The 21,681-nt window shown below is 40.3% G+C and overlaps 2 protein-coding genes across 2 annotated transcripts in view; one reads left to right on the forward strand and one right to left on the reverse strand.

Annotated features, from left to right (window-relative positions):
• The window catches only part of mad1l1 (mitotic arrest deficient 1 like 1), a 120,089-nt gene that overhangs the window by 25,998 nt on the left and 72,410 nt on the right, over positions 1 to 21,681 (forward strand). The window contains exon 10 of the mRNA XM_022668627.2: positions 18,354 to 18,440. Coding sequence (XP_022524348.2) covers positions 18,354 to 18,440 — 87 coding nt within the window. The remainder of the gene's footprint in view (positions 1 to 18,353; positions 18,441 to 21,681) is intronic.
• LOC125785731 (syncytin-A-like) lies at positions 6,580 to 15,565 on the reverse strand. The gene is made up of 2 exons (XM_049469790.1): positions 15,086 to 15,565; positions 6,580 to 9,166 (listed from the first exon to the last, which is right to left on the reverse strand). Exon 2 carries the CDS (start codon positions 8,664 to 8,666, stop codon positions 6,999 to 7,001), a length of 1,668 nt encoding a protein of 555 aa, XP_049325747.1. The 5' UTR covers positions 8,667 to 9,166; positions 15,086 to 15,565; the 3' UTR covers positions 6,580 to 6,998.

Consider the following 21,681-nt stretch of genomic DNA (forward strand, 5'->3'; position numbering starts at 1 on the left):
TTGATTTTTGAACTTTTTAAAGAAGTAAAATTACAGCTTGAAGCTCACTGCAGCGCTGCATTGAGGTGTAATAGAGGAATAGAGGAATAGCGGTGCTCTCGTGTCTGTGCTGGAGCTCCTCTGAGCTCAAACCAGACTCTATGTTTTCCGAGGCGGCCGCGACCAAGGCTCGCAAGAACTGCGATCTGCTTTCCGACCTTTAGTTCTAACAGTTCTACAAGGACTACTGGTTCATTCTTTACAAACTAACATACAGACACTCTGGCAGAAGCTGGAAAGAGACCGAATATGTCTGAAAGCCAGAATACGAGAAAGAGAAACTAATCCGCCTGAAACATTTATTACACTCTACAACTGTAGGGGGAGCCCACGAGCAAAACATCTCAATCCTACCCAGTGGAACTTTAATGGCCTCGCACACCTTGGCTCGGGACCGCCCACAGACAGAGCAAAAGCTGGGCTGCAGCAGAGCCGACACTGTCTCTTTAGCTTAAGAGCTTACAGATTCTGTTTACACCAACTAGTTAACGTTAGCTATCTTGTGTAAGTAATTATAGGTTTAAAACGGATCTCCGGTTGATTACGCATTTTACAGAGACCTTAAATATAACTCGACAGAACACTGGTCAAAGCAGGCGCCGTTCGCGTCGGATTTTAAGATATAAAGCGGACTCTGGGGCTTTGACATAGTGAAACTGCCTCACCCAGTCTGAGGTAAGAGTTTAGTAGCGTTAGTTTAGCTGAAAGAAATGTTATCAATGCCGCTGGGAAAGCAGCACTGCGGGGGTTGCTGGAGTCAGAAGATTCACATCTGTTTTATAAAAACGAAGTTCTTCTGCTATGTTGTCAAATTTTCAACCAGAGTCTGGGCAGTAGAGATTAGAGGTGGAGTCAGACTCATTTGAAAGGCCTGCCCACTCCCTACAGACTAAAGCATCTCATACCATCTTCAATGAGTTTACAGTGTAGCCTAAAGAAACAGAAACAGAGAGCTTTAAACAGAGAGTCTGTTATTGGGACTAGCCCTGTGTTCACACTGGAACGCGACGAGTCGCTTGTGTCGCCCAGCGTTTGTCGCTTGTGGGCGTGTCAAGCTCAACACGCTCGTTTATCATGGTCCAGCCTCCGACAACAAAAAAGGCACAAAAACAGAATCGCTTGGCCACTTTATTCTACAGCTGTAACTCCCAAACTTGCTGGACTCTTGGGCGTTTCTGTGATCTACCTGCTCTGGAAACGCAGCCGTTCCCGCAGATCGATGTGGGTCCACCCTGTTCAAGAGAATGAACAGAGAAAGAAACCAAAAATTAGGGTAGGAGGTTGAGGACGTCGGACCGCCTTGTTTGTGATTAGTCCAAAGAAAAGCTAGGGGCAAATCGGGTTAGAATGTCGCTTCACCGTGTCATTCATTTGCATAAAGTTGAGAAAAATTCAGCTCCGTGTCACGTGTCGCTCTGTCGCTTGTCGCCTTAAATGAATGGTCGCCTGTTGCTTTGTCGCTTTTCAGTGTGAACGCAGGGTAAGAGCATGACACCACCTGATCAATAGGTATTTATAATTAGCAGTTGTGTGCAGTGAGGCCATTCTAACCCTTCAGGAAAGCGGTGACAATAAGTGCATGTAAATAATTACATCATTTTTAATCAGGAAATATATATTAGAGTTATTGTATTGGACTTATTTTATAAATGAACTAAAATAAAAACAGCAACTAATTCAAAACATTAGTCTGTGTTTTTCAATTGCTATAGAACTCTTATCTGACTGACAGCAGTACTGACCAAAAATCAAAGCTTTTTAAAATGGCTTCTGCCCCCGTGTGTCTGCTCGTGGACCCTTCTCCTGATTTTGAGAAGGATGTAGTAATGAGTCTGTTAGCAAAGTCATAGGACAATCTAACCAATCAGATTCATGATTTTCATTTCGGGGGCGGGGCTGTGGCTGCCTAACCCCTTCTGAGCGCTGTGCTGAAGGGGTACACGCTGATTAGTCGGCGGATGGTTTGCAGAAGGGGTACCCACTATATTTACTGCACACCACTGATAATTAGTATGATTAACAAGCCTTACAGCTCATCTACGACTCAGTTACTCCATGTAATAAATAAAAAGATCCTGCAGAAGTTCTGGTTCAGCCAAAGCTGTCAATCATTCCTCGAGTCCTGAGCGTAACCCACCTTATTAATAATATTAATATAGTATAGTGGAACAGCTATAGGTTAGGCACTGAAGAGAGGAAGAGTGTTTAAAGAAGAAAATGAAACATTATGAAATTAAAGCTACACATCATTCTGCCTCCAGCCATTACATTAGACCTGTAGAGCTTCACCTGTAGAGACCTGTAGAGCTTCACCTGTAGAGACCTGTAGAGCTTCACCTGTAGAGACCTGTAGAGCTTCACCTGTAGAGACCTGTAGAGCTTCACCTGTAGAGACCTGTAGAGCTTCACCTGTAGAGACATGTAGAGCTTCACCTGTAGAGACATGTAGAGCTTCACTTTTAAGAGATGGCAGTTTAGAGGCAGTTTAGAGGCAGTGTGGCTAGCTACCAAAACGAGACCATGATTAACAATGAGGTCTGTTTACAGCTTTTTTTTTTTTTTAATTACCTTTAGAATTATTTTCTACATGGAGTCAGTTTCCCCAAACAGGGATTAGGCGAAGTTATTGATTTATGTAGATTTTCTATTGCCAATAAAAATGCAGTTCAGTGTCTTGAAAGTGGGCTTATGAGGAATGTGGTGTAGATTTGCTTTGAAGGTTTAGTTTTCCTTTCTTTATCTCAGTATTGGACTATCAGGGTTAGAGATTTGTTTAGACCTGTTTTTATTAAAAGCCATCTTGTGACACAATCAGCAATATGTATACAATGGCGTAAAAAAGTATTTGCCCTCTACATAGTCCTTGTAATTTTGCATTTTTGTCATACTTGCATTTTCATATTATGCAACGAACTTTAATATCAGACAAATATAAAAAGCACTTTTTAAATAATTTCATTTATTAGGGGGAAAAAATATCCAAACCAATATAACCAACCAATAGTTTTGCCCCCTTATAAATTAACTGTAATTAATCACAGTAATTAATGTAATTAATCAGAGTTCAATTTGACTACTAACCACAACCAGGCCTGATTACTGCCAGACCTGTAGAATCAAGAATCACCTTAATATAACCTGTCTGACAACAAGAAGCAGATAAAAAAAAAGATCTCAAAAAGCAACACATTATATATATGAAGAAATACAAAAACAGATTAGAAAACAAAGTCATTGATCTTCAGTCAGTATGGAAAAGGTTATAAAGTCATCTGTAAAGTTTTGGAACCCCAGCAAACTATAGTTAAAGCTATTATTCACTAATGGATAAAACATGGAACACTGGTAAACCTTCCCAGGAGTGACTGGCCGACCAAAATTACTCCAAAAGGGATGGAGAACAGTCACAAAAAAACCCAGAACAAAATTTAAAGTACTACAGGTCTCACTTGCCTCAGTTAAGGTCAGTGTTAATGATTCAATAATATTATTTGAATCATTATTAAGTGTTATTAAGTGTTAAGTGTATTGTGAATAGTGTTTATACTGTAAAGCTATCTATATGTCTCATTTTACTTCTTGTAAATATTATTCTTTGCACATTGGTGGGAATCTGCACCCATGTTTTTCACTCATCTGTACACCTGTACTCTGTGACGTGACAATAAAAATCTTCAATCTTGAATCTTCAATAATAAGAGAGTTAACTAACTCTCCCATTGAGACCAGTTTCACCCAGTCTCTCTCTCAAGGCAAGAACACTGCTGATCAAAAAGAACACTTAGGCCCATCTCACATTTACCAAAAAAACAGTTTTTTTTATATTAGTTTTAGGGGGCAAATACTTTTTCTCACAGGGCTTAATTAGTTTGGATTTTTTTAATCAACATTTAAAAAGTGCTTTTTATAATTTCTCAGGTTATGTTTGTCTGGAAAGGTAAATGTGGCTGTGCCCTCTGTCAGTATCCACATCTGCAGTTAGTGTCATGAGTGAATCAGCTCATCTGTAGTTTTAATATTTTATCAATCAGTAATGTATCACAGCTCTCTGGAGAACTTGGTTCTACAGGAATATTCTAGATAACAGATTGATTGCTTTGTTTTTCATGCTGTGCTATACAGCATTGCTCCCATAATATCCATGTGGAGATCTGTCTTCCTGCAGAGTTCACCTCCAACCCAGGTTTAACACACCTCATTCAGTTAATCATGCTCTTCTGCAGGTCATTAGCTGGGTCAGGTGGGGTGGATTAGGGTTGGAGCCAAAATCTGCATAAAGGTAGATCACAGTGGGGTTTAAGATCTCTGCTGTACAGAAGGTGAGAAACACTTACGATAATTGTTTTTATTAGTGTTCAGACTTTTCATGAGGGGAAATGCATAGAGTTAAACCCCAAAAACTTATTAAACTAACTAAATAATGATGATTCTAGAAGTTCCTCTAAAAGTTAATACCCTGAACACAAGGTTAATCATACCTTTATAAATCTTATTGCAGAAACTGTTGCAGAATATTTGGTAACAGTTTGGATTAGACTGTTGTGGAAACACAACTATTTTAGTTATGATTTTATGGGATTAAAGAATTAAAGCATGGGGTTCAATAGACAGGGTCCAAGGGGTAAATAAATAGATAACTTAATAAAATATCTTATATCAAGCAGGTTATTAGGGTGGTTGTAGATACATTCAAAACATACAGTCCAGACACACTTTCTCATTCACTCATTTTTGTTTAGTTTTTTTCTACATTGTAAATGAATACAAAAACTCATCCAGACTATGATGGAACACATAGGGAATCATGCAGTAACAGAAAAGTGTTAAACCAAAAAGCATTTAGGTGCTCTTATCTGAAGTGCCTTTCCTGGGGTGGTCCTGATGAGAGCCAGCTTCATCATAATGTTTTTGATGGTCTTTGTGACAGCACTTGAGGAAACTTTTTAAAGGTTATTGAAATGTTTCAGATCTACTGACTTTCATTATTTTTACTAAATTGAGTACCGTATTTTTCGGGCTATAAGGCGCACTTAAAATACTTATTTTTTCCCAAAAATCGTCATTGCGCCTTATAATGCAGTGCGCCTTGTGTATGGATTTTGCTTGTGTTTACTGACCTCGATTTTATGTGGTACACGGCGCTCTGTTGTGCAGAATTCCTCACCCACGCCAGAAAAAGATCCCCCTCTTGGGCTAGCGCGCGGTTACCTTTGACTGCCATACTGCCTCTCGGCTGTGGTTCAGGGTAGCTAGTTTCCACTGTAGCTCCGTGGCCAGAACAAGGTGCCGGTAAACTTTCCTTTCCACCCGTTCTGGGGTAATAGCACAAACTGTTTCTTTTAAGCGCCCACTTCTAAGTAAAGTTAACCTCTTAACACGCGCTGGCCCACCGGCGGGCCAGAAATATTTAATATTTCATAACTGGCTGTGTTTCTGAATAGTTATGAACAGTTACAGGTTCAATATAGACATCCAATATACCATTTTAAAGCTTAGAATCTCTGCTTTTGAGCTATTTAGCCTATTTAGCGGAATATCCTTTCAGAAAATAAACATTTAGGGCGAAATATGCCTTGGTTATGATTTTAATAATTCATAACTCTCATATTTGCGTTTATCGTTCGTCCATATTTCATCGAATGCGGTCATGTCATACACCATTCGAACCGTCTGGCTCTCCGGATTCCAGAACTGTGCTTTTACTGTAGGATGTATGTTTCATGAATTAGAGCTGCGTCAGAGCGCATGTTTCCAGTAATAAAAGGCTCTCCTTTTGTCCTGGGGTAACCTCCGGTCACTGCCGCCACCCCCCGAACACACCCGCGCTCAGCCACAGGTCCTACCTTCAAAACGCGTCCAGACTAAAGAGAATCCATCAATCCAGTCTCCTGTAATCCACAGTTATATCCAAACAGCGCTGGAAATCACTTCATCCAGAAATGAAACTTATCCAATCTTTATCTCTGTTTTAAAACCGTTTTATTCACCGAATTCGGCACAACACGCTATTATAGTCAGAAGCCTCGCGGAGTAATGCGGTACTTGCTGTGCTTCAACATAATATTATGGTCTGTCGGAGCGTTGCGGCTACCGTTGTCAGGAGCCTCGCGGAGTAATGCGGTACTTGCTGTGCTTCAACATAATATTATGGTCTGTCGGAGCGTTGCGGCTACCGTTGTCAGGAGCGTCGCGGAGTAATACGTACTTGCTGTGCTTCAACATAGTAATATTATGGTCTGTCGGAGCGTTGCGGCTACCGTTGTCAGGAGCCTCGCGGAGTAATGCGGTACTTGCTGTGCTTCAACATAATATTATGGTCTGTCGGAGCGTTGCGGCTACCGTTGTCAGGAGCGTCGCGGAGTAATACATACTTGCTGTGCTTGTTGATTTATTGCTCAGAGATGTTGTTATTTTTCACAGATATTGTGAAGGATTTATTGCTCAGAGTTATTGTTACTGATATAAATAAAGTTTCATTTAGTGCTGTTAGAAATTCGGCCTTCAGGAACCAGGTGTCCGATTCAGGAGTCAGGAGACGGCTTCAGAGTTGACTTGAGTTTATTGACACACACAGAGAGTATGGGTACAGCTCACAGTCGATCAGAACCAATCTAACTAGGGATATTTTGAGGGGGCATTATATACATTGGAATCCTGCTTTGAACACTGCAGGGTGGTTACTTTAATGGGGGGTATGAGGGTCCCTGCAGTGACAAATGGTCAGATAAATTAGCATATAGACGATGAGGGTCCCTGCAGAGACAAATGGTCAGATAACAATCTGGGTCCCTGCAGAGATGAATGGTCAAGTTTTGTAGCAGACATGATGGAGCCACAATTGGGGGAATAGGAGAGGGTGAAAGAGTTAAAGTATAATAGGAGAGGGTGAAAGAGTTAAAGTATAATTTGTTATGGGCAGAATTCTATCAATTCCCCCTTTGATTCTCCCAAATGGAGAATCACACAACTACATTATTATTCAAAATTCGAAACATATGTACAATAAAAAATCGAAAACTAAAGCAAACAATAAAAATGGCTATAACTGTGCAAAGTAGAACCAAGCCTATCTCTACAATGTTATGCCATAAAGGTCCAAGAAGTCCATGTAGCCAAGTTTCAGAATTGTTCATTGTGGATACTTGGTCATGTAAATTTCGTAAGTCTGTGATTATGTTTGAGAGGTCTTCCTTAGGATTCATGACATCAGTGCAGCATTCAGGACCTACCACTGAGCAAGTTCCACCATGGCTGGATAGTAGATAGTCCAGAGCAATGCGGTTCTGCAGAATCATCATTCTGTGGGAAGCTAAGGCAAGGCTGATGTTGTTTAAGGCGAAAACAGTGTCATTAATTAATTGATCCATTTGTCTTGAGAGGGTACGGATCTGATCCAGTGATTGCATGACACCATATGATGGAATTAGAGCTCCAAGAGTGCGAGACCACAGAGTCTGTTGACAGGTTAAACCAGGAATGCAGGTATTACTCTGGTCAGTACTGCCAGCTGTGAGTTGTAACTTCTCTTGTTTACTCCTCATGGATGGATACAGGTATGCGAGTGTGCATCTGCCATTAAACCTGGAGGGCAATTCAGACCATGCAGTAGTTCCACAGAGCCAGTATGTACCTACCGGAGCAGGTAGACGACATATCTGAGTCAAAGCGAGTAGATTATGCCAGTGAGCACCTTCTTTTACGCAGTCTTCATCATCAACAGGCCCCTGGAGAGTGATTTGAGAAGGCAGTTTTTGTGATATCCTGGATGAGTGTCTGTAAGCGGTGCCCTCATCATCTAAGGCATAGATTTCAGCACATGCTTGTTTGGGAATTTCACCTAGAGAAGGTGATTCACCTGTACTCTCAATACACCAGGGAAAATGACTGGGTGTGATAAGCTCTGTGACATTGGTTTTCGGAAGTGAGGTGGTGTTGCATGTGTTTTCACCAGGGACACAGCAGCTAGTGACCACTGGAACTGTGACGTTGTGACAGGAGACAATGTTAACTGGATTGCTATTATGTGATTGTAAGACAGAACATGTGTCACATTTGGAGATTGAATGTGCAGTCCATGAGATTCCTCCAGTTACGCTGACAGGTTGGGGAACACACACAGGCTGCTCTCCGAAAAGTTGAGTCCTTGTCAGTGAGAAGAGATGGGAAAAAACATTCTCTTTTGGGTTAATGCTTGGAACTTGGTTTCCCCCTTGGTTTATTTTTATGTCAGTATCTACATAAAGCTGATGATACCGAACATGTTCGCCACATTTGCATCTGTACGAGCCTTCATTTTCATACCTTATCTTGTTAAAGAATAAGGTGCCATTCTGGTTTAGAACAAATAGGTTATTTGTTCGTTGGTTCACCAGTACAAAGCCTGCTTTTACCCTAAAGCTCACTATTAGTGAACTTGGTCCTAATGTTTCTGATTCTTCATTGGTACAGAAGTGCCAGAGACATATACTGTTTTCAGGCAAAGCTTGTTCATGAAGGGTGCAGGTCAGGGAGCTTGGGTGATTTGCTTTTGCATGGTGAAATGTCAAGTATTCAGTAGGCATGCGTGTGCAATCCCATGTATTTACACCATAGATCATTGCTATGATCATGCACATAATTGCATTCATGGTGTTCTGGTAAACTTCACAGTGTGGGTTGCTTGAAGTTGTCTTCAAGGTCTTGTCTTTGTCTTCAAAAAGCTACACAGATTTTCTTGGATTCCTCAGCTATGCAGATTTTCTTGAAGGTTCTGAAGGCTGTGCAGATCTCTTGAAGATCCTCAGCTGCGCAGACTGTCTTGAAGCTTCTCAGCTGTGCAGACTCTCTTGAAGGTTATCAGTTATGCAGATCTCTTGAAGATCCTCGGCTGTGCAGATGTCTTGAAGATCCTCCGCTGTGCAGATTTGCTGAAGATCCTCGGCTGTGCAGATTTCCTGAAGATCCTCGGCTGTGCAGATTTCCTGAAGATCCTCGGCTGTGCAGATCTCCTTGAAGATCCTCGGCTGAGCAGATGCCTTGCAGATCCTCAGCTGAGCAGATGTCTTTGCAGATCCTCGGCTACGCAGACTCTCTTGAAGATGAGCTTTCATGAAGATGCATCAAATCATCCAGAAGTCAATGTATTGTCCTAAATGGATGGAAACAAGAAGACATAGGCAGTGAACTGTTCATAATTGTCTACCTTTTGTTATTGTTTTTGTTGTTGTTGTTTTTATCCTTATACAGACAAGGTTATCACCTGCTCTTTACTGTCTGTCCCTCAGAAGAGGCTATTATGGTAATGTACAGTGTTGTAAAATCTTCATCCCAAAGGGTAACCCCCATGAAAATAGAAATCATGGTTCTTCCTCGGGACTCTGTACAATTACCCACCTCTTCTTTTACTGACCCTCAAACTTATTTTTGTGGAGCAGGCACAACCTTACAATGTGAAACATGAATCCATGTTTTCTTTCCTTCACATTTCACTGCTGAATCAGTAATCAAAAGAACCTGATATGGACCATCCCATCTGGGTTCTAGAGATTGTTTATCATGTCTTCTCACCATGACCCATTGACCTGGAATAATTGTATGTCCACCTTCAGATGGTCTGCCCCAAGCGTTACTGACTTGATTCTGAGCTGCCTGTACTGCTTGTGTTAGTGTTTGACAGTAATTGAGGAGTGCATCTGACAATAAATGCACGTCTGCTTTGCGAAGATCGATCAGCCCTGGAACCAGCATCGGCCTACCTGTCACAACCTCATAAGGACTAAGTCCAACAGTTTTGTTGCTAGTTGCCCTAATACTGCAAAGTACAGCAGGCAAGGATGCAGTCCATTTTACTCCCTGATTATGGAGTTTTGTAAGCCGTTCCTTGATGACACGGTTTGCACGCTCTACTTGCCCTGAGGCTTGTGGTCTGTACGGACAGTGAAGCTTCCAGTTCACCTGTAAAAGTTTACAAACTGCTTGTACTACCTGTCCGGTGAAATGAGTACCTTGGTCAGACTCAATTTGTTCAGGAAGTCCCCATCTGGGAATAAAATCTTGCACTAGCATTTTAGCTGTATGCGTGGCAGTACCCTTAGAAGTTGGATAGGCCTCAATCCAACGAGAAAATTTATCAATTACAATTAAAACATCTTGTTTGCCCTCGCATTTAGGCAATGTGATGTAATCTACTTGTAAATGACGAAACGGACCTGGAGGAGCCACTGTTCTATTGGCAGGAGTTCGCAATTGAGGTGCAGCGTTAACTTGATTACATGCAACACAATTCTGAACAACAGTTCTAGCCTGTTCCCTGAATTTAGGATTCCACCAAGAATGTGAGAATTGGTGAACCATTTTTTCCATCCCAATGTGACCCAAAGAATGCATCTGTGTGGCTAGGTACGGAAGTAGTGATTCTGGTGCTACAATTTTTCCCCCTTTGATCCATACACCTTCTGGATCAACTTTTGCACCTGAATCCAACCATTTCCAGAGTTCCCAACTTGGAGACTCTGACTGTAGCTTTTGAATTGAAGAAATTTTATTAGTATTGCACTCTGTGCTAGTAAGAGATGCAATGCTAGCTGGTGGTAAAAAACTTGCCCTTTTTGCCGCTTCATCTGCAATTCTATTGCCCTGTGCTTCAAAAGAAGTACCACCTGTGTGTGCTTTAACTTTTACAATGGCTAGATCTGTGGGTAATTTGACAGCTTCCAAAAGATTCTGTACCAGATCAGCATTTTTAACTGGAGTGCCAGCAGCTGTGAGGAAACCCCTGTTCCTCCACAAGTGTCCAAAGTCATTTGCCACCCCAAATGCATATCTAGAATCTGTATAAATGGTTGTACTTCTCCCTGATGCAAGTTTGCATGCTTCAGTCAAAGCCACCAACTCAGCCTGCTGGGCTGAGTAGGAGGGAGGAAGACTACCACTGGCCAAAGTTTGAAAACTGTCAGTCACTGCCCATCCAGATCTACGCTGACCATTAGTGTAAGTTGAGGAACCGTCAGTAAAAAGAATCAAATCAGGATTATCTAAAGGAATGTCTTTGAAAACAGGATGAGGAATGGACAATTCAATGCAGTCATGATCATCCCCTTCCTCATAAGCATCAGTCAATGAAGACATCATAAAGGAGGAGGGGTTGTTCATGGGTGCATTCTGAATCACCACATTAGGAGCTGTCAACACTGCAAGCCAGTTTCCCCACCTGGAGGCTGTCACTGACAATACACGGCCATTATTGAGTAATGCTGACACAGAATGAGGACATTTGACTGTGACTATTTGTTCTAACGTACGTGGCGCAAATGACAACAAAGCAAGATAAGTAGCCTGTACTGCTCTTAAACATGGACCCATTCCACATGCCACAGCATCTAACTTAGCTGAATGATAAGCTACTGGACGTTGCATACCACCATGCTCCTGAGTTAGACAGGATGTCATAAAACCACAATCTTCATGCACAAAAACAGTAAAAGGTTTGTTTGGATCACAAAGGCCAAGAGCTGGTGCAGATACCAATGCTGATTTGAGTTTAACAAAGGCAGATGTGCTATCATCTGTGTGTACAACAGGGTCATGTTGTCCAGGGTTACCCTTAAGCAGATCGTATAGTGGTTGTGAAATTGCAGCATAAGAATCAATCCAAAGTCTACAGTAATTGCATAGACCTAAGAAAGCTCGCAATTTGTGCACTGTGGTTGGTATTGACATTGCACTAATTGCTGAGCTTCTAGCAGGCAAAATGCCTCTGGAACCCTGAGAAACCCATTGACCCAAATATTGTACACCAGTACAACACAGTTGAGCTTTATCACGACTGGCTTTGTGTCCTTTGCTAGCCAAAAAATCAAGAAGCGCTTTTACATCCCTGTCATGTGTTTCCTCACTTTCACTACTCAACAAAACATCATCAACATACTGAACAATAACAGATGACTGCAAAATATGGTCTGCCTGTGAAAGATGATTTCTGAGTGCTTGATGGTAAATACTGGGACTGTTATGAAACCCCTGTGGCAGGCGTGTCCACTGATACTGCTCATCCCCCACAGTAAACGCAAGCCATGGCTGGCTTTGTGATGCTAATGGAACAGACCAAAAACCATTGGCCATGTCAACAACAGAAAAAACACTGTGTGCTGTGGGAATACCATCAAAGATGGTAGATGGGTCAGCAACTAAGGGAGTTAGTTTGTCTATATGCTGATTGGCTACTCTGTAGTCCACTGTTAACCGCCAAGTTCCATTAGCTTTGCGAACTGGCCATACAGGACTATTGGATACACTTTGTGTTTTGACCAAAATACCTCTTTTCACAAGCTGTTCAATGATGGGCACAATACCCTGCAAAGCTTCTTTGTTGATAGGATACTGTTTAGTACAAGGGGGTTGACTACCTGTGAGTATAACTGGCTCCATATCCAAAAGACCACAATCATCCTTATCATCAGACCAAATAGGGTGATCAGCTAAATCAGATTGTTTCAAAGAGGCAATGTTCCAAACACAAGAATCAGCATTAATAGACAAAGAACAGTTCAGTTTCCTCAGAAAATCCATCCCAAGAATGTTTTCAACCTTTCCCACCCAAAATTGCCATGAGATTGTTTTAGGTCCTAGATTAACATCTACTGGTGCAGATAGAGATAATGAAATACCAGCATTACCTAGTCCCTCAGCTGTGATGTGTTTGTCTGTTAAAGATAATCCTAAAGATGTGCAAATTGTTTCTGAAAGAGTAGTGACCTGAGCTCCTGTGTCTACAAGAAATGACCAATCCTGTTCCCTAATTTGAATATCAACAAAAAGACGGTTCTCAAAAACTCTACTGATAGCACACAGGTGGGCAGAAGCGGCTGGGCAAATTAGTTTAAAGAATGGGCAGATGGGACTTTTGACACCTCTGTGCATCCCTGTACGGCCTTGATTATCATAGCCAATTGGTCCTGTGAGATTCCCTGGAACACATTGTTTGATAGTCCTATGGAACTATCCTGTGAAAAGTTCCCTTGGCTATTCTGTGTATTTAACCCCCTTTTGAGATTATCGGCCTGTCTCTTACGGCAATCCCTTGCAAAATGACCAGGTTTGTGACAGTAATGACACTCATTTTTTTGACTAGTAACCTTAGGATTGTTACTTGAGTTAGAGCCATTGCCTTTTAGGACGTGTATCGATGCTGAGACATGGCCTGGCTCTAAATCAAGGTCCAATCTGTCTAGCTCAATTTTAAGTTCACCCCATTTAACCTTACGCCAGTTTGGAATCGCTGTCACTAGGGCCTGTCTAAGTTCTGGTCTTAGTGAATCGACCAGTTGTCCAAAGTGTGGACCGTCAGAGGTGCAATCTATAGTGTCACTTTTGTAGGAATCTATTCCACAATGACGAAGGAAAATCCGTTCAAACCGGTCACAGTATTCAGCAGCTGATTCCCCTTTCTTTTGCTTGCAGTTACTTATCTGCCCCCAATCAGTGGTCTTGCGGCATTTCTGGCTAATCCAGTCTTTGAACACCTCCCACCCCTTGTTAATGTCCTGCCCATTATCACCTAGACTGTCTAACACCTTGTTGGCAAGCTTTCTACTGTCAGTGATATTAAGGACTTGACTTGCTATTGCAACAGCATCATTAGGGTGTAGTGAATAAAGATGTCTCTTTTTTTCAATAAGGTCAATGAAGTCAAGGCCCATTTCTCTTGGGTGTTTAAACTCTTTGGACAGTCTGTCCAAAGTGGATGCATCCAATGGAATGTGGCCAATCTGTACCCTTGTTTCCTTGACTTCACCACCCTTATTAAGAACCTCAGCTGACCTGATTGTGACTGGTCTCATCTGAAAAACCTTGTTGTGTATGGGTTCAGAATCTTCATCAGAGAATGAAGACTCTGATCCATCTGAGTAGAATGTGTTCAAGTCAGGATACAGTCCAGCAAACATTGGAGCTTCATCCTCTGTATAGCATGGCTGACCTGGAGGAGGAGCTACAGGTGGGGGACGACACTGGGGCTTAGGTTTGCAGTTAGCATGTTGCTGTTCAACCTCAGTAAGTGATTGTTGCAGCTTTTTACACGATTTTTGAGCATTTAGCAAAGCTGTTTTGTGCTTTTTGCATTCATTGGTTAACTCTAAGACCTTCCCTTCCGCTTCTTTTAACTTTTCATCCATAGATTTCAATCTGCTTTCCCAGTGTTGATTAATAACAAAAAAGCATTCTTTAACTGAGTTATGCTTGATGCCTAGACCTAAAGCTGTTTTGCACTCATCAAGAGTCCATTCTGTATCAGCAGGGAAACCTTTGGATGAAAAGTATTGAATTCGCTTTTGTTCATTTGTCTGCTTATTTACTATGTCATTGATTAGTTTTTCAAACTCAGAGTCAGACCACTTAGGCATTTCAGACCCCCCCGTAACTAAGGTGCTGTTTTTATAGTTAAGAGGTTTCCAGGAATCTTTAGCATTTTTCTGAGTATTTTTGCCTTTAGAGATCATGGTGAGATAACTAGTGACAAACAATCCAATCAAACAAAGCCAAAAAACACCTTTAACAGTAATAAAACACCAGGTTTTATCAGTAACAAATGACAATTCAAAACGCTAGGTTTTAACAGTGACACAAACAAACTTCCCTCAAGCAGAAGATTACAGCCACAAACACTAGGTTTTATCAGTAACAAACAAAGACTACAATTCTAACAGTAACAAAACAGTACAGTTCCCTCAGAACAGAGGATTACAGCCACAAAACGCAAGGTTCCTATCAGTGACAAAACAGTACAGTTCCCTCAGAACAGAGGATTACAGCCACAGAACGCAAGGTTCCTATCAGTGACAAAACAGTACAGTTCCCTCAGAACAGAGGATTACAGCCACAGAACGCAAGGTTCCTATCAGTGACAAAACAGTAAACGTCTCTCTTTACAGAGAGGATAACAGTTACAGTAACAGTAACAACTCCTAGAGTATCAGTAACAACTCCTAATCTCTAGAGAGGCTAAACTTTACTGACTCCTTAGTCTTATAAAACCAGAATTTCTCTCCAGTTCAGGATGGCGTTTACTCACCAAGTAGGTTTCAGTATGCCATCCGGGTCACGGCACCAAGTTGTTAGAAATTCGGCCTTCAGGAACCAGGTGTCCGATTCAGGAGTCAGGAGACGGCTTCAGAGTTGACTTGAGTTTATTGACACACACAGAGAGTATGGGTACAGCTCACAGTCGATCAGAACCAATCTAACTAGGGATATTTTGAGGGGGCATTATATACATTGGAATCCTGCTTTGAACACTGCAGGGTGGTTACTTTAATGGGGGGTATGAGGGTCCCTGCAGTGACAAATGGTCAGATAAATTAGCATATAGACGATGAGGGTCCCTGCAGAGACAAATGGTCAGATAACAATCTGGGTCCCTGCAGAGATGAATGGTCAAGTTTTGTAGCAGACATGATGGAGCCACAATTGGGGGAATAGGAGAGGGTGAAAGAGTTAAAGTATAATAGGAGAGGGTGAAAGAGTTAAAGTATAATTTGTTATGGGCAGAATTCTATCAGTGCGCCTTATAATCCAGTGCGCCTTGTGTATGGACTAACACTAAAAATAGACCGTTCACTCATCGTGCGCCTTATAATACGGTGCGCCTTATAGTCCGAAAAATACGGTATTTCTTGCTTCTCATAACCTGGATTAGAACATTACTCAAATATTCACTATTCACTGTATACCTGTAACTCTACCTCTTCACTACTTTACTTTAACTGATGCTCTCAAACACTTTATTAAGAGACAAGAAATTCAAGTAATTAACTCTTGATGAGTTCAGCACAGCTGTTAACTGAAAGCCTGAATTCCAGGAGACTGAGAAAATTCCAAGATGTGTAAAACTGTCATCTGAGCTAGAGGGGCTACTTTGAAGAATTTAAAATATAAAACATTTATTCTGGTTTGTTTAACTTTTTTTTCTTTACTAAAAATTCTGTATGTTTTTTCTTCATAGTTTGGATGATTTAGTATTAATCTACAATGCAGGACATTTTAAAGTAATTTAAAACCATTGAATTAAAGGTGTGTCCAAACTCTTATCTAACAATGTAGATCCACAATACATTTCTTAAATTCAGTGTATGATTCTGAAATCAGTAAGTAGAGGCCAAAAACTACTGCCTATGATGGATGTAATCACACACTGACATTGCTGTGCTACATAAGCCTTAAACCTGGGTTAAAACTGCGATGGCTTGGAGCATGTTGGCCACAATTTTAACTGGCACATGTCAGTAGCACCGTGCTAAATAGGCCATGTCTTACTCTTTAATGATAATGATCTGATGGTGCTGGTCTGTTACTCAGTTATAAAGCTCAGAACACTGGTACGTAGCTGCTTGCTTAGTGCAGGTTTTAGGTGGCTTCTGAATTAGATTCTTCATTATTTAAAACTGTAAAACTAGTGCTGGGCAGTATACTGGTTTGTACAGTGTACCGTAGGGGAATACAGCTGGAGGCGCTGTGTAGAACAGCACCGCCAAAGAAGCACGCTAGTTAGCCAGTTAGCATAACAAGCTAATACACTTCAGTGACTGGAGTGAGAGGAATGGAATAGCCCAATCGCTCCACAGCTAGACAAACCCAGAATCCACAAGAGATAAAACTCTCTCAAACTCTGGATACGAGGAAGTAACTTTAGCCATGTTTAAATATATATATATAGCTTGAATGATAATAATGCACACTGAATTTAATTTATTTGTTTTTTTTGGAATTGTGGCTGATTTTAACACTGTAATGGCTTCAAGAATTACATATTGTAAATTGATATTAAACTTGTCTTACTTGTGCAATAGAACTATCTCCTTTAAATACTTAAACAATCAGTACTTTAAGTCCATTATAATGTTTATGGAACTATTTAAAAACTAAGTTATATAAAAATCCTTGGCTGTAATATATGGTGAAACTGTCAGAATCTTAAAAAAAAAAACAGTGATTGACGTTTTTGGTTATGGCGCCCAGCACTATGTGAAACTGAGATTGTGTTCTGAGATTGTTCAGTTTGCTTAGAGGGTCACAGACTACATAAGCACTGTGCACAACTAAGGCAATAATTTAATAAAAGCTAAACCCTCAATCTGACAAACATGAAGCTTAACTGCTCTGTATCAGGAGGTTAGCGTTAGCTGAATTAGCATGTTAACATTCTGTTCACTACATGTTTAAGTCTCTCTGACTGAAACCCTATTTTTAAACATATAGACTGAGTAAATGTTGGTGAAGGTACAGAAAGCTGGAATTAGTTTTTATCCCTGGGTGTTACTAGCTTAGTGAGGGGGCTACAGATCCCTTTGCTTAGCTAGCTCAACTACACTTCCACTTAGCATCAGACAGCTCAGTCCAGCTGCTGTTCACTAACTCACACGTTTCCAAGAGGGTAAAGCTGAGCGACTGGTGATGGAGTTCCAGAAAGATTAAATGTAAAGAGTGTTTTTGACTGTTTTAGGCACATCTTTTAATTTAGTTTATCCTGGTTTGTTTACTGTCCCTTTATTTTCAAATCAAATCAAATCAAATCAAATCAAATTTGATTTGATTTGATTTGATTTGATTTATTTTAACTTGCTCATGCTGCTAAACTTGTAACTATGATGGGTCTGTGTTCTATAGCAAGTGCTGCACCAGAAGATGGGCAGATTTGATGATTTAAGGCAGGGGTGTCCAAACTTTTTGTTTGGGGCCAGAAGGAGAAATATATTATTATACCACTTTAAATAATACATTTTCCTGATTACTTTCATTTACACACCATTTTACTTGACTTACTATCTTTATCTTTGACAGTGTTGTGTAAACTAAGATTTTTCAAATTGATGTTTAATTTCATCATGTCTCTTAATATTAAACTCCTTAATTACGGCAACTTTTAGACTCTTTGGCCTGTTTTTCTGCGCTAGATATGCGCACTCTCTCCGCTTTTAGACTCTTTGGCCCGTTTTTCTGTGCTAAAACTGCACACTCTCTCCGCTTTTAGACTCTTTGGTCTGTTTTTCTGCGCTAGAAATGCGCACTCTCTCCGCTTTTAGACTCTTTTGCCCGTTTCTGACACCTATCGTTCAAACTTTGAATCTCACATTATAAAAACCTGCTTAACAGCGGACCAACTTTCATTCTATTTCTAAAATACCTCGCGGGCCGCTCCAAAAATGGAAACGGGCCGCAAATGGCCCGCGGGCCGTAGTTTGGACACCCCTGATTTAGGGCTTTCTGTAGTCTAATCAAACACAATGCTATGATTCTCTTTTGTCTCTGTGAAACTATAAATATATATATGTTTTTCCCCATAGGAAGCCAGAGGACTTGTCCAGAGAGGTGATACAGATTCAGCAGAGGGAGCTTAATCTAAAACAGCAGAACTACACGCTCACAAGCAAGTAAGAAACCCAAGCATGTACACACACTCTCAATAAATTACTGTTATTAATTACATATTTTACATTTAGTATTCATTAAAATAAAATATTTTGATTTCAGTGCATCCATAAAAAGAACACTCCACACAGTTAAAATATCATCCAAACTGTGAAGCACGTTGGAGGGGGCATCATGCTTTAGGCTGCTATTGCTGCCTTTTTGATGCCCTGCATTTATTGAAGCAATATCATTTTTAAGGGTGCATTAAAACATTTTAACAGAAAGAAATGTAAGCATTCTGTGACCATTAAGCTGAATAGATGTTAGGTGGTGTATGAACCACAGTTAAATTATTTTAAAGGAATAGCTGAAAAGTCATATCTGTGTTCTGCTGTAGTGTGTTATTGCAGCTGTCATTGCATATTGCATATGTTATATTTCCAAATGTCTGACTGACTATAGAAGTTATAGACAGCTGAACTCCTCCAGAAAGGAGGACACTCTAAAATAAGTGTGCCGTGTCTATATGGCCTCATTACAGACATCCCGCCTCTCTCCATATGGTAGACTTTAGCCTGAGGGCTCAGACTGGTGTTCTAACTGCAGTCGCTTGTTCTATAAATGCATGATCTGTATTTACCGTGATCAGGTTTAATTAACAGTACAGTAAAGGATAGTGCGAGTGCCTATGAAGTTCTCATGCTTTTCTGTTCTGTTTCTTACCAAAACAATTAGCCATAATTATAAGCAGAGCATAAAATAATATGCGAAAGTCCAGGATCGCCCTTAAAAGTGATTAAAAAGGTAATTCATATTACATAATGCAATTTTTAGGATGTTTTTGAGGAGAAGAGTCGCCAGACCTAAACAATTTGCCACTTCCAAGTATTTGCTATGGTGTTGCTAGGCTAGGTGCTTGATATGCTGTTTTTAAGTGGTTATTATGTCAATTGTGAGGTGGCTGGTGTGGTGTTGCAGTGTGGTTGCTATGGTGTTGCTAAATAATTCTTGAAGAGTGCTATAGTGTTTCTAGGTTGTTGTTTTGATGTTGCTTAGTGGTTGTTTGGATGTAGCAAGGGGCCAGTTGTTCAAAGGTAATCTGATCGGATTTTGGTTATCGGATTGGATCAAATCTGGAAAACGGGTTGTTCAAAAGGGAAAGAAGCATTCTGAAATCGGATCAGATCATGTAATCCAATCCTAGTTTGTTAATGGATCAAACCTTCAGTTTCTGTTGTTCAAAACTTTTCAGTAGGATTTGGATAACTTTGATCCAAAAAAACAGGATTACCCTCATCCCAACAAGGGGTAGGATTTCAAGGTGGATTTCAGGAAGAAAATGTAGTAAAACTTTGAAATCAAAGTTTTAAAGTAAAAAAAAAATGTATTTGTACAATTTAGTGTATATACTTTTATTTCTATTTTGCACTTGACCTGTTTAACCGTTACAGTGATAAAGTAGACATTGGCTACCAATTAAGCCTTTTACTATAGTAACGTAAAAATAAAAACAATCTTGACCCCATTAAATAAACCCCCCCAAAAGATTTCAATAACAAACAAAAATAATACATTCATTTTTTCATCTACGTCACTGTCATTCATCACTTTATATTAATGTCAAGGAAACATTCATCAGATATGAAGCTGTCAAAAATTATTTCGAACAATTGCAAAGAACACCAGAGTTTGTTCTGGTTCTTCAACAGGCTCAGGTGCATCATGAACATCACAGAGAGGGACATTGCGTCTGGTAGCAACATTGTGCAGGACAATACATGCAAGTGTTATGTTGCATGCTCCCTGTGGTTCGACTCGCAAATAGTTAAGTCATGCAAAGCGTCTCTGCAGAACGCTCAATTGCTCGTATTGTTTTGCAATAAGCAGTATCTTGTTACTGCAAGAAAAGGAGTCATCAACCCCTGTTGGTTCTTCTATCTGTTTTTTACATAGCTGGTAATCCGGATTAGGTAATCCTGAAAACTGTGTTTCTGGATCAGGTTGATCCAATCCAATATTGCTTTGAAAAACTGGCTTAAAAGTAAGACAGATCACCTGATCCTGGATAGCAAAAAATGTGATTACCAAATCTGGATAATTTTGATCCGGATTACATTTTTTGAACAACTGGCCCAAGGTGATTATTTTGGTATCCCAAGTGGTTTGCTAAGTGGTTACCAGATGGGTGGCTGCAGTGATGCTGCAATGTGGTTGAATGATTGGTTGATTCTGTAGTGTGGCACGCACTTTGGACCTAAAGGAAACAATTGGGGTTGGTGATTTGCCATATAACAGGTCTAATGCCCGACAAATTGCCCGCATCGGATCTGAAATTCAGTGTTGTGAGCGACAAAGGTTTGTGTAGTGTGACGCAGCCAAATAGCAGTAATCTGGCTTTAGTGACGCCGTCAGAGTGTCCGACTGAAAGACCAACATGTTAGAATTTTTTTGTATTTTATCGCCTAGTTTGACGTGCTCCGTGACGTGCTCCCTGACGCTGCCCAATACGAAGACGGGGATATAAATGTCAAAAAGAAAGCGGGGCGCTGCTCCTGCAGTTCACTAGAGCAGCGCAACAGAAGAAAAGTTTCTTAAGCTGTGGCAACAATATTTTTATATTTTCAGAATAAGTCTTTATTCTGTTTATTCCTTTATTCTGTTTACATTAGGGGTGTCACGATTTTGATCGAAATTATGTCATGGTCAAAAAGAGGCTCGACAATCCCTCCCTCTAAGCTACGCAAATGGTGCAGCACACTGTAGCCGACGCGGCGGACACTGTGACTGCTCAAAGAGCAGCTCTTTCTCCAGAGAATGTGCACATTCTCATCTTCTTAAAGAAAAACTTAAAAATATAAAAATAACAGTTGTTTTGTCTAGCCTCAAATATGTTAATAGTTTTGGTACCTTAAGGAGCATCTTTCTCTCAAATAAAGTTAATAATATATCTTTGTTAAAGAAAAAGTCTTAAAGTCTTATTTTTCATGTTTAGCTGTTATAGTAGGATAGAGTTCAGTTTGTTAAGGCTCTAATTGTTCTATTATTTTGTACATGACTGTTCCTGTATTTTTTTTATTATTTATTTTATGTTGCACATTGCTGTTTTAATAGAGCACACTGCTGCTAAAAAAAGCCACTAGATGGCGTTACATATATATCTTAATTAAATCATTTAAATTTGAGCATTAGTGCCTAATGTGGTGTATTACAGATCACTTGTATCACTTTGCATCACATATCAAGCCCACCTTTTAAAATAAG

The sequence above is a fragment of the Astyanax mexicanus genome, chromosome 21, assembly GCF_023375975.1.
Source record: "Astyanax mexicanus isolate ESR-SI-001 chromosome 21, AstMex3_surface, whole genome shotgun sequence".
Classification (NCBI taxonomy): Eukaryota; Metazoa; Chordata; class Actinopteri; order Characiformes; family Acestrorhamphidae; genus Astyanax; species Astyanax mexicanus.